The sequence below is a fragment of the Eleginops maclovinus genome, chromosome 4, assembly GCF_036324505.1.
Source record: "Eleginops maclovinus isolate JMC-PN-2008 ecotype Puerto Natales chromosome 4, JC_Emac_rtc_rv5, whole genome shotgun sequence".
NCBI classification, from domain to species: Eukaryota; Metazoa; Chordata; class Actinopteri; order Perciformes; family Eleginopidae; genus Eleginops; species Eleginops maclovinus.
Window position 1 is genome coordinate 407,952 of NC_086352.1, and position 12,555 is coordinate 420,506.

General features: G+C 50.8%; 1 protein-coding gene across 1 annotated transcript in view; it reads right to left on the minus strand.

Annotated features, from left to right (window-relative positions):
* abcd1 (ATP-binding cassette, sub-family D (ALD), member 1) overlaps window positions 1–12,173 on the minus strand; it is an 18,941-nt gene extending 6,768 nt beyond the window's left edge. Inside the window, 9 exon segments of the mRNA XM_063881858.1 lie at window positions 3,215–3,541; window positions 6,540–6,682; window positions 7,134–7,314; window positions 8,697–8,887; window positions 9,814–9,988; window positions 10,121–10,308; window positions 11,390–11,547; window positions 11,692–11,777; window positions 11,870–12,173. Coding sequence (XP_063737928.1) covers window positions 3,215–3,541; window positions 6,540–6,682; window positions 7,134–7,314; window positions 8,697–8,887; window positions 9,814–9,988; window positions 10,121–10,308; window positions 11,390–11,547; window positions 11,692–11,777; window positions 11,870–11,992 — 1,572 coding nt within the window. The 5' untranslated portion in view covers window positions 11,993–12,173.
* Window positions 12,174–12,555: the final 382 nt, after the last annotated feature.

Genomic DNA, 12,555 nt, shown 5'->3' on the forward strand with positions numbered 1-12,555 from the left:
GACATGACAATAAAAGCCGGGAGTCAGTCAGTCAGAGTGAGTCTGACAGAGAGAACAGAACAAAACATTCATAATATTCATCCAGTCAAGCACAACAACAGAACACCAGAAACCAAGCAGGTTTTATCTTAGCCTCCTTGCACAAACCCAATAATCATATTACACTCCGAGCTGAAGAAGAGCCCGGGTATAACGTACTACTACTAGTATTAGGAGCGGTGGAAACTGGAGAAAGCTCCTACCTATCCGAAGACTCTACTCTACTGTACTCACTCTTACTAGGTTTTACTAACTCTTAATGCAACTTAGACTTACCTCAGCTGAGTGGAAGACAGTGGTACGGTCCTGAGAAGGTCCTTGCTGTGCTTCTTCCACCAGTGGATCAAGATCTGATCCTTCTTCGGTCGCCATGTTGATTGTCTTCTTCGAGAAATGTGATTACCCATAATTCTAAGAATTCCGAGAAGTTACGAAAACTTCACGAACATTCCAAATTAAGTCTGTTAATTTGGCAACAAGACCGCAGCAAGGAAGAGCACCACCACTACCCAGAAAATGTCAGCAGGCGAAGCAGAAAGTTGCGTCCATCTCAACCGAATATTCAAGCCAGCTGTATGTGCCAGACCAGCAGCATTGAAAGATCTCTGCTGGTTACCTGTTGACCTTGAGGGGAACATTCCTGAAGGCGTGCCGTGGTCCATGCCCGGGTCGTTGGCTAATGTCAGTGGTAGCATTAGCATCATGGCCAGAGTCCGTGCCCGCAGTGGTTGGCTGTGCTCCATCCCCTGCTCCATCTCCTCTTCTTTTTACTCATCTTCGTCCGGCCGAGCCTGGCACATGGAAGACGCGGGACCGGAGTGGTCGTCTTCCCCTGCAGGTGTCAAAGGTGTGTCCTTTTCCAACACGCCCGCCACCGCCATCTGTTGTTCTGTCCGACGACGTTTAAAAACAAATGTATCCGTGATGAAGTTTGACCTGAGCTCTATAGGCTACGAGCACAATCCGTGTGTTGAGTGTACGCTCGACTACTTCCGGTAGGTTGTGTCGTTGTGGAGATTGGAGACGCTAGTTTAGAGTGGCTGCTAATAATCTGGTTGACAAAGTTTAAATATGAGTGGATTTCGGGTGAAAGAGAGGCGGTTGGCGTATCAACGCGTGTAAAGACCGCGCTCCACTGCTGTGTACCACTTAGTAATAATTGGTGGAGGTACAACAGCACTATAAGCTTCCAGAGCTTTGGATGTCGGAGAGAGCCGAATGGATGGTAAGAGTACGGGGGACGACTTCACCCCAAGGGAGACGAGTCGTGTTCGCAGCAGACAAACATCTACTGACTTATATTTCAATTAATAAATGATTTATTTGAAATCTATTTCAACTTGGTCTCCCTTCCTGTTGTTTAATTTCCCTCAAGTGGGCCTGACTCTGAATATTAGTTGGTTTTATGGTAGGGCTAACACAATTGTTGGTTGGGCTATAGCCCCACCCTGGCGCCGCCTATGAGTGTGGATAATGCACCCGGTGACGTTCAGATGGAACTCATTGACCTGCAGTCTGACACACTTCTGGCAGAGCACTCTAAGTCAGTCTCACTGCTGGATTTTGACTCTTCTCTCAAAGAGGAGAACTTTCCACACCTGAGGAGGCGTGCTCAGAAGATTCTAGTCCTCTTTGGGTCTACCTACACATGTGAACAGACACTCAGTGATGAAGTTCAACAGATCCAGATCCTCTATCACTGATGATCACCTCTCAGCTGTCCTTCGCATAACCACCTCAGACATTCAGCCAGATTTCAATGCACTTGTTCAAGCCCAATCCAGACTGGATTTCTCCCACTGAACACTACAATCAACTGAAAGAAATTAAAGCATGTATTGCTTTTTGTATAGTTGTTCAATTGCATATCTTTAACATACTGCAAAACACCTTTTCAGGGTTTGTGAAGATTAGTTAAAAATGAAATGAAACACTGATGTAAGGATTCTCTCTGTGACTGTTGATTACTTCGAGGAGTGTTTTCCTATTTGACCTACACCACAATTCCATATATGTATATAAATATCCTTTTCTTCTGATAACCAGTAGCAGCTAATCAGAATATATAATTTACTGCTTTTCACAACGGGAGAAAGTGAATATTGAGCAGAATGAAGTTCAAGTTATCATTGGTTCGGCCCTCCAACACAGTTCAGGTTTCTCATGTGGCCCCTTGAGAAATTATTGCCCACCCCTGCTCTAAAGACATTGGGGACATAACATTGTGTTTCTTTTTTAAATACAAACATTTTAATTTCCCTTTAACACTGACAACACAAGAACATATATTCCAGGCGTATAATTATTACGTTTGTTAAAAAGAATCACCAGTGTGCTGTTATTAAATCTGAGCCCCTCCCCCTCTAACACCCTGAAATAAGCTGTGTGTTCATCAGGAGGTTGAGCACCGGCAGTCTTCGGACTCCCTGTACTCACGAACACTGCGATAGTATAACAAATTGAGGCCATTGCGTGTCAGACATTTGGCATCGAATTATTACCAAAGTAGAGTTTCTTGTGAATTTAAGAGGTACGACCTTAGCATAGCTTAGCATAACTCGGAAAAATCTGAACTGGTAGCAGTGGTTCTGGTTCCTCTGGAGAAAGCAGATGGAGTAAACATCTTCCCTGAAACTCTTAAATGTTCCTCGCTGCTGGGAACCGACCAATCAGAGTGCGGCGCTGGGAGCAGAGGTCAGAGGTCAGAAACAGACAGGAAGTTCTGTTTCCATCAATGTTCTTCTTCTTCTGCTGTTTCTGAGGCGCACCGCAAAAATGTCCTGTTATAAGCCCTCTATTGTCTCACACGCACACACACACACAGCCTCTCTCAGTAAATGCTAATGAGCCGCTGTGACCTCTGACCTCTGACCTCAGACAGACTACGCTCAGTAGCTCGATGACATCATCAGCAGATTCACTGTAAACATCGGTTTGTAGTTTTCAACAATTTCCTGTCTCAGCAGCGTGTGTGTGTGTCTGAGAGTGCGTGAATGAGTGCATACGTTTGTGCGTTTGTAAGTGTGTGTGTGTGTGTGTGTGTGTGAGCGTGCGTACATTTGTGGCTTTGAGAGTGTGTATGTGTGTGTGTGTGTGTGAGCGTGCGTGAGTGCGTACGTTTGTGGCTTTGTGAGTGTTTGTGTGTGTGTGTGTGTGTGTGTGGTGTGTGTGTTACCTGGATGTTGAGACTTGAAACAACCACGTCTCCGGTTGGTGTGATGATTGGCAGATTCTCACAACGAATCCCATTCTCCACACTGATCACCTAACCTGCAGGTGGGAAGAGATAAATATACACATATATATATATATATATATATATATATGTATACATATATATATATATATGTATACATATATATATATATATATATGTATATATACACATATATATATATACATATGTGTATATATACATATATGTATATATACACATATGTATATATGTATACACGTCCAACATCTCAGAGACTCGAGCCGTGTAACCGGCCAGCTCCGTGACCTGAGGGGAGGGGGGTATAGAGAGGAGAGGTTAGTCAACAGAGAGGAGAGAGGGGTACAGAGAGGAGAGGGTGCTACAGAAAAGAGAGGGGGGTACAGAGAGGAGAGGGGGGTACAAAAAGAAGAGGGGGTTACAGAAAGGAGAGGGGGGTACAGAGAGAAGAGGGGGGTACAGAAAGGAGAGGGGGGTACAGAGAGAAGAGGGGGGTACAGAGAGGAGAGGGGGGTACAAAAAGAAGAGGGGGTTACAGAGAGGAGAGGTGGGTACAGAGAGAAGAGGGGGTACAGAGAGGAGAGGGGGGTACAAAAAGAAGAGGGTGCTACAGAGAGGAGAGGGGGGTACAGAGAGGAGAGGGGGGTACAGAGAGGAGAGGGGGCTACAGAGAGGAGAGGGGGGTACAAAAAGAAGAGGGGTACAGAGAGGAGAGGGGGGTACAGAGAGGAGAGGGGGGTACAAAAAGAAGAGGGGTACAGAGAGGAGAGGGGGGTACAGAGAGAAGAGGGGGGTACAGAGAGGAGAGGGGGCTACAGAGAGGAGAGGGGGGTACAAAAAGAAGAGGGGGTTACAGAGAGGAAGGGGGTACAGAGAGGAGAGGGGTACAGAGAGAGAGGGGGTACAGAGAGGAGAGGGGGCTACAGAGGGGAGAGGGGGGTACAGAGAGGAAAGGGGGTACAGAAAGAAGAGGGTGCTACAGAGAGGAGAGGGGGTACAGAGAGGAGAGGGGGTACAGAGAGAAGAGGGGCTACAGAAGGAAGGGGGTACAAAAGAGGGGGCTACAGAGAGGAGAGGGGGAAGAAGAAGAGGCTACAGAGAGAGAGGGGGTACAGAGAGGAGAGGGGGTACAGAAGAATTACAGAGAGGAGAGGGGTACAGAGAGGAGAGGGGGTACAGAGAGGAAAGGGGTACAGAAAGAAGAGGGTGCTACAGAGAGGAGAGGGGGGTACAGAGAGGAGAGGTAGAGGGGGGTACAGAAGAGAGGGGTCAGAGGGGGAAAGGAATACGAGAGAAATGTACAGAAAGAAGAAGGGGCTACAGAGAGGAGGGGGGGGTACAGAGAGAAAGGTGTGCTACAGAGAGGAGAGGAGGTACAGAGAGGAGAGGGGGGCTACAGAGAGGGGCGGGGGGGGGTACAGAGAGAAGAGGGGGGGTACAGAGTGAAGAGGGGGGTACAGACAGAAGAGGGGGGGGTACAGACAGAAGAAGGGGGTACAGAGAGGAAGGGGGGGGTACAGAGACGGGCAGCGGGGTGGGGAGAGAGAGGAGGTACAGAGAGGAAGAGGGGGGTACAGAGAAGGGCGGGAGGGTTACAGAGAGGAGAGGGGGGTACAGAAAGAGAGGGGGGGTACAGAAAGAAGAGGGCTACAGAGAGGAGAGGGGGGTACAGAGAGGAGAGGGGGTACAAGAAGAAGAGGGGGCTACAGAGAGGAGAGGGAGCTACAGAGAGGAGAGGGGGGGTACAGAAAGAAGAGGGGGGTACAGAAAGAACAGGGGGGGTACAGAGAGGAGAGGGGGCTACAGAGAGGAGAGGGGGGTACAGAAAGAAGAGGGGGGTACAGAGAGGAGAGGGGGCTACAGAGAGGAGAGGGGGGTACAGAAAGAAGAGGGGGGTACAGAAAGAACAGGGGGGTACAGAGAGGAGAGGGGGGTACAGAGAGGAGAGGGGGGTACAGAGAGAAGAGGGGGGTACAGAGAGGAGAGGGGGGTACAGAGAGAAGAGGGGGGTACAGAGAGGGGCGGGGGGGTACAGAGAGGAGAGGGGGGTACAGAGAGGAGAGGGGGCTACAGAGAGGAGAGGGGGGGTACAGAGAGAAGAGGGGGGTACAGAGAGAAGAGGGGGGTACAGAGAGGGGCAGCGGGGGGGGGAGAGGAGAGGGAGGTACAGAGAGAAGAGAGGGGTACAGAGAGGAGAGGGGGGTACAGAAAGAAGAGGGGGGTACAGAGAGGAGAGGGGGCTACAGAGAGGAGAGGGGGGTACAGAGAGGAGAGGGGGCTACAGAGAGGGGCGGGGGGCTACAGAGAGAAGAGGGGGGTACAGAGAGAAGAGGGGGGTACAGACAGAAGAGGGGGGTACAGACAGGAGAGAGGGGTACAGAGAGGAGAGGGGGGTACAGAGAGGGGCAGCGGGGGGGGGAGAGGAGAGGGAGGTACAGAGAGGAGAGGGGGGTACAGAGAGGAGAGTGGGGTACAGAGACGGGCAGCGGGGGGGGAGAGGAGAGGGAGGTACAGAGAGGAGAGGGGGTACAGAGAGAAGAGAGGGGTACAGAGAGAAGAGGGGGGTACAGAGAGGAGAGGGAGGTACAGAGAGGAGAGGGGGGTACAGAGAGGGGCAGCGGGGGGGGGAGAGGAGAGGGAGGTACAGAGAGGAGAGGGGGGGTACAGAGAGAAGAGGGGGGTACAGAGAGGAGAGGGGGGTACAGAGAGGGGCGGGGGGGTACAGAGAGGGGCGGGGGGTACAGAGAGGGGCAGCGGGGGGGGGAGAGGAGAGGGAGGTACAGAGAGAAGAGAGGGGTACAGAGAGGAGAGGGGGGTACAGAGAGGGGCGGGGGGGGTACAGAGAGAAGAGGGGGGTACAGAGAGAAGAGGGGGGTACAGAGAGGAGAGGGGGGGTACAGAGAGAAGAGGGGGGTACAGAGAGGAGAGGGGGGGTACAGAGAGAAGAGGGGGGTACAGAGAGGTACAGAGAGGGGCGGGGGGGGTACAGAGAGGGGCGGGGGGGTACAGAGAGGAGAGGGGGGTACAGAGAGGGGCAGGTGGGGGGAGAGGAGAGGGGGGTACAGAGAGGAGAAGGGGGTACAGAGAGAAGAGGGGGGTACAGAGAGGAGAGGGGGGTACAGAGAGGGGCAGGGGGGGGGCAGAGAGGAGAGGGGGGGTACAGAGAGGAGAGGGGGGTACAGAGAGGGGCAGGGGGGGGCAGAGAGGAGAGGGGGGTACAGAGAGGAGAGGGGGGTACAAATAGGGGCGGGGGGGGTATGGAGAGGAGGGGGGTCAGACTGCTCACCTCCTTGTAGGAGCTCATGATCCTTTCCACGGCGTCAGCAGCAGCGTTCAGGAGGCTCCGGGCCGTGGTGAAGGCCTGAGTCCTTTCACTCATCAGATCCTCCTCCTGCATCTCCAGAGCCGCCTGCTTCACCTCCTCAGAGTCTGGGGGGGGGCAGAGGTCAGGATACCAAAAGTACAGAGCTGCAGATCGTATTTCTCCAGTGGACCCTGAAAGCAGCATTTTTCCTCCACAAATATCGAATTGGATTTTGCTTGTAATCACTTGAGTCCTTCCTGTCAGCTGTAGCAGCATTATAAAAAGGGAGTGTCTCAGCTGCTCTGAGGGGAAGGGATGGTTTTAGCCTTTCCCACAAAAGCGGCTCCAGGGCCAGCTCCGGTTCTTCCTGGTTTGGTACACAGGATTATCAAAGATCTGCTGCCGTCTGGCAGGCGGTCCCGCAGCATCAGGACCAAAACCACCAGACTCAGGGACAGTTTCATCCCACAGGTCATAAGACTGTTAACACCTGAGCTCTCCACAGCCATATCTGCACCGTTGCTGCTGAGCATCTGACAGCAAACTCCCCCCCACACCATTCTGCGGTGTACTCACCGTACTCGGAGTATCCGGTGGCGGTGATGATGGGTACAGCCACCATCAGCAGGCCGGCGCCGCTCCACACGTACTTCATGAGGAACTGCTCCAGCATGACGTACCAGAGACGCTTCAGCAGGATCTGATGGATCTGAGAGGAGAGCGAGAAGTAGCTCCTCTGCAGCTGGGACAGCTCTATCTGTGAATCAAACACACCCAAAATATGCTTTACATCTCAATCAGTGAATCAAACGCACCCAAACTGCACGTTAGCATCTCCAACTGTGAACAAATGCACCCAAACTACACGTTAGCATCTCCACCTGTGAACAAACGCACCCAAACTACACCTTAGCATCTCCACCTGTGAACAAACTCACCCAAACTGTACGTTAGCATCTCCACCTGTGAACAAACGCACCCAAACTACACCTTAGCATCTCCACCTGTGAACAAACGCACCCAAACTGTACGTTAGCATCTCCACCTGTGAACAAACGCACCCAAACTGTACGTTAGCATCTCCACCTGTGAACAAATGCACCCAAACTACACGTTAGCATCTCCACCTGTGAACAAACGCACCCAAACTACACCTTAGCATCTCCACCTGTGAACAAACGCACCCAAACTGTACGTTAGCATCTCCACCTGTGAATCAAACGCACCCAAACTACACCTTAGCATCTCCACCTGTGAACAAACGCACCCAAACTGTACTTTAGCATCTCCACCTGTGAACAAACGCACCCAAGCTACACGTTAGCATCTCCACCTGTGAATCAAACGCACCCAAACTACACGTTAGCATCTCCACCTGTGAATCAAACGCACCCAAACTACACCTTAGCATCTCCACCTGTGAATAAACGCACCCAAACTACACCTTAGCATCTCCACCTGTGAATCAGACGCACCCAAACTACACGTTAGCATCTCCATCTGTGAATCAAACGCACCCAAACTACACCTTAGCATCTCCACCTGTGAACAAACGCACCCAAACTGTACGTTAGCATCTCCACCTGTGAACAAACGCACCCAAACTACACCTTAGCATCTCCACCTGTGAATCAAACTCACCCAAACTGTACGTTAGCATCTCCACCTGTGAACAAACGCACCCAAACTACACCTTAGCATCTCCACCTGTGAACAAACGCACCCAAACTGTACGTTAGCATCTCCACCTGTGAATCAAATGCACCCAAACTGTACTTTAGCATCTCCACCTGTGAACAAACGCACCCAAGCTACACGTTAGCATCTCCACCTGTGAATCAAACGCACCCAAACTACACGTTAGCATCTCCACCTGTGAATCAAACGCACCCAAACTACACCTTAGCATCTCCACCTGTGAACAAACGCACCCAAACTACACCTTAGCATCTCCACCTGTGAATCAGACGCACCCAAACTACACGTTAGCATCTCCACCTGTGAATCAGACGCACCCAAACTACACCTTAGCATCTCCACCTGTGAATCAGACGCACCCAAACTACACGTTAGCATCTCCACCTGTGAACAAACGCACCCAAACTACACCTTAGCATCTCCACCTGTGAACAAACGCACCTTGTGTCCTCGATAGAAGGCGATCTCCTCAGAGTTCGCGATGATGCGGGAGTGCATGTACCTCAGATCTCCTTTCCTCTTCGCCTCCTCGGCCACCAGCTTTCCAAACCGGGGAGAGCAGGAGCGCAGGACTTTAGCCGTCAGAACCACCACCAGGCCAGCGATCACCGAGGGCCATGTGGTGTTCGCTCCTGAAGGGTGAGCAGGTATGTAACTCAGGTGTAGAGGTGTACAGGAGTGTGTGTGTGTGCAGGTGTAGAGATTTACAGGTGTATAGGTGTACAGGTGTAGAGATGAAGAGCTATACAGGTGAAGAGATGTACAGGTGTAGAGATGTACAGGTGTATAGGTGTACAGGTGTAGAGATGAAGAGGTGTAGAGGTGTAGAGATGTACAAGTGTACAGGTGTAGAGATGCTAGGTGTAGATATAGGTGTAGAGATGCACAGTTGTAGAGTTGTATAGGTGTAGAGATGTATAGGTGTAGATATGTATAGGTGTAGATATGTACAGGTGTAGAGTTGTACAGGTGTACAGATGTACAGGTGTATAGATGTACAGGTGTAGAGATGTACAGGTGTAAATATGTACAGGTGTAGAGATGTAAAGGTGTAGAGTTGTATAGCTGTAGAGGTGTAGAGATGTACAGGTGTAGATATGTACAGGTATAGAAATGTACAGGTGTAGAGTTGTACAGATGTAGAGATGTAAAGGTGTAGAGTTGTATAGCTGTATATGTGCAGAGATGTACAGGTGTAGAGATGTACAGGTGTATAGCTGTAGAGGTGTAGAGATGTACAGGTGTAGAGATGTACAGGTGTACAGATGTACAGGTGTATAGCTGTACAGGTGTACAGATGTACAGGTGTAGAGATGTACAGGTGTACAGATGTACAGGTGTAGAGATGTACAGGTGTAGAGCTGTACCGGTGTACAGGTGTAGAGCTGTACAGGTGTAGAGCTGTACCGGTGTACAGGTGTAGAGCTGTACAGGTGTAGAGCTGTACCGGTGTACAGGTGTAGAGCTGTACAGGTGTACAGCTGTACAGGTGTAGAGGTGTACAGGTGTGCAGGTGTAAAGTGTACAGGTGTGCAGCTGTACAGGTGTACAGGTGTACCTTTGGACTGCGCGGTGCCCAGCAGGGTGTAGCAGGTGACCACGACGTCCAGGATGGGTTTGGTGAGGTTGGAGTAGAGGTGAGCGACCGATGTGGTGAACATCACAATGTCCTCAGTGAGGGACTGGTCAGGGTTACAGAGACGGCCGTCCATGTTGCTGACTCGGTAATATGTCTGAGGAAACAGGGGTGGGGGGTGAGAGCAGGGCGTTCAGGGACCAGGAACAGCGCGGGGAGTTCAGGGACCAGGAACAGCGCGGGGAGTTCAGGGACCAGGATCAGGACCAGGTGTGTGTGAGTGTGTTACCTGGTTGTTGAAGTACAGCTGGTAGGAATGGTCCACTAAGCGGCCCCTGAAGCGCAGGGCCAGCTGGCCCTCCAGGAACCTGATGCAGGAGTTGATGAAGGTGGCAGGAAGAGAGACGAGGATCCACTTAGAGAGCTGCAGGAAGAAGAGCTGCGGAGCCTGCTGCACGATGCTCCTCACTATCAGACCTGCAGGACACCAGCAGGGGGTCACAGAGAGACAGGCAGAGAGACGGACAGAGAGAGAGACAGAGAGAGAGACAGAGAGAGAGACAGGCAGAGAGACGGACAGAGAGAGAGACGGACAGAGAGAGACAGAGAGACAGGCAGAGAGAGGGACAGAGAGAGACAGGTAGAGCGACAGGCAGAGAGACAGGTAGAGCGACAGGCAGAGAGACAGGTAGAGAGAAAGACAGAGAGAGAGAGAGAGATGGACAGAGAGAGAGACAGGTAGAGCGACAGGCAGAGAGTAAGGTAGAGCGACAGGCAGAGAGACAGGTAGAGAGAGATGGAGAGACAGGCAGAGAGACGGACAGAGAGAGAGACAGGCAGAGAGACGGACAGAGAGAGAGACAGAGAGACAGGCAGAGAGACAGTTAGAGAGACAGACAGAGAGAGAGACAGAGAGACAGACAGAGAGAGACACAGAGAGACGGACAGAGAAACAGACAGACAGACAGAGACGGACAGAGAGAGAGAGAGAGACGGACAGACAGACAGACAGACAGACAGAGACGGACAGAGAGAGAGGCAGAGAGACAGACAGAGAGAGAGACACAGACAGGCAGAGAGACAGTTAGAGAGACAGACAGAGAGACGGACAGAGAAACAGACAGACAGACAGACAGACAGACAGACAGAGACGGACAGAGAGAGAGGCAGAGAGAGAGAGAGAGACGGACAGACAGACAGACAGTCAGACAGACAGACAGACAGACAGACAGACAGACAGACAGACAGACAGACAGACAGACAGACAGACAGACAGAGAGGCAGAGAGAGAGAGAGAGAGAGAGAGAGAGAGAGAGAGACGGACAGACAGAGAGACAGACAGAGAGAGACACAGAGAGACGGACAGAGAAACAGACAGACAGACAGAGAGAGAGGCAGAGAGAGAGAGAGAGAGAGAGACGGACAGACAGACAGACAGACAGAGACGGACAGAGAGAGAGGCAGAGAGACAGACAGACAGACAGAGACAAACAGACAGGCAGAGAGAGAAACGGACAGAGAGACGGGCAGAAACAGACAGAGACAGACAGACAGGTACCATCCAGAGCTGCTACGTAGATGGACAGGAAGGTCCTGGACATCAGGGTGAGAGAGTGCAGGGCGAGCAGGCCGACCTCTGGACACAGTAACCGTGGAAACAAGAGCTTCAGGAGGCGGGACAACCTCAACAGGAAGTCCCTGTTTACTGACGGAGACCTGCAGACAGGAAGTAACTCTGTAACTCAGGTGTATACACACACACACACACACACACACACACACACACACACACACACACACACACACACACACACACACACACACACACACACACACACACACACACACACACACACACACTTGCTGGCTCTCTTTTTCTTGTCCACAGTGCTGACCACGCCCACAGGTAGGTTAGCTCGACTCGGCTGTTTACCTGCTGCGCTCCCCTGAAAACAAACACACCCACAGTTAGCTGCAGTGTGTGTGTGTGTGTGTTTGTGTTTATATATGTGTGTGTGTGTGTGTGTGTCACATCTACCCTCTTCCAGATGTACAGGGACAGTCTCTTGAAGGCGTAGGCGGCGAGCAGTGCGGCCGTCAGTTTCCTGAGCCTGGAACTCCGCCTCAGCTGAGCCGGAAGCTGCTGATAGGTCAGCTGCATGCTGATAGGAAGTGAGCGTGAGCCAATCAGAAAACAGGAACAAAAGCGTGTCACAGGAAGTGTCCTGCGCTCTCGTGGTCACAGGGACAGCATGATGAGCGACGGTCCACCTTCAGAGACAGACACCACCTGATATATTTACCTGAGAATCACCTGATATATTTACCTGAGAACCACCTGATATATTTACCTAATAACCACCTGATATATTTACCTAATAACCACCTGATATATTTACCTGAGAACCACCTGATATATTTACCTGAGAATCACCTGATATATTTACCTGAGAACCACCTGATATATTTACCTAATAATCACCTGATATATTTACCTGAGAACCACCTGATATATTTACCTAATAACCACCTGATATATTTACCTAATAACCACCTGATATATTTACCTGAGAACCACCTGATATATTTACCTAATAACCACCTGATATATTTACCTGAGAACCACCTGATATATTTACCTGAGAATCACCTGATATATTTACCTGAGAATCACCTGATATATTTACCTAATAACCACCTGATATATTTACCTGAGAACCACCT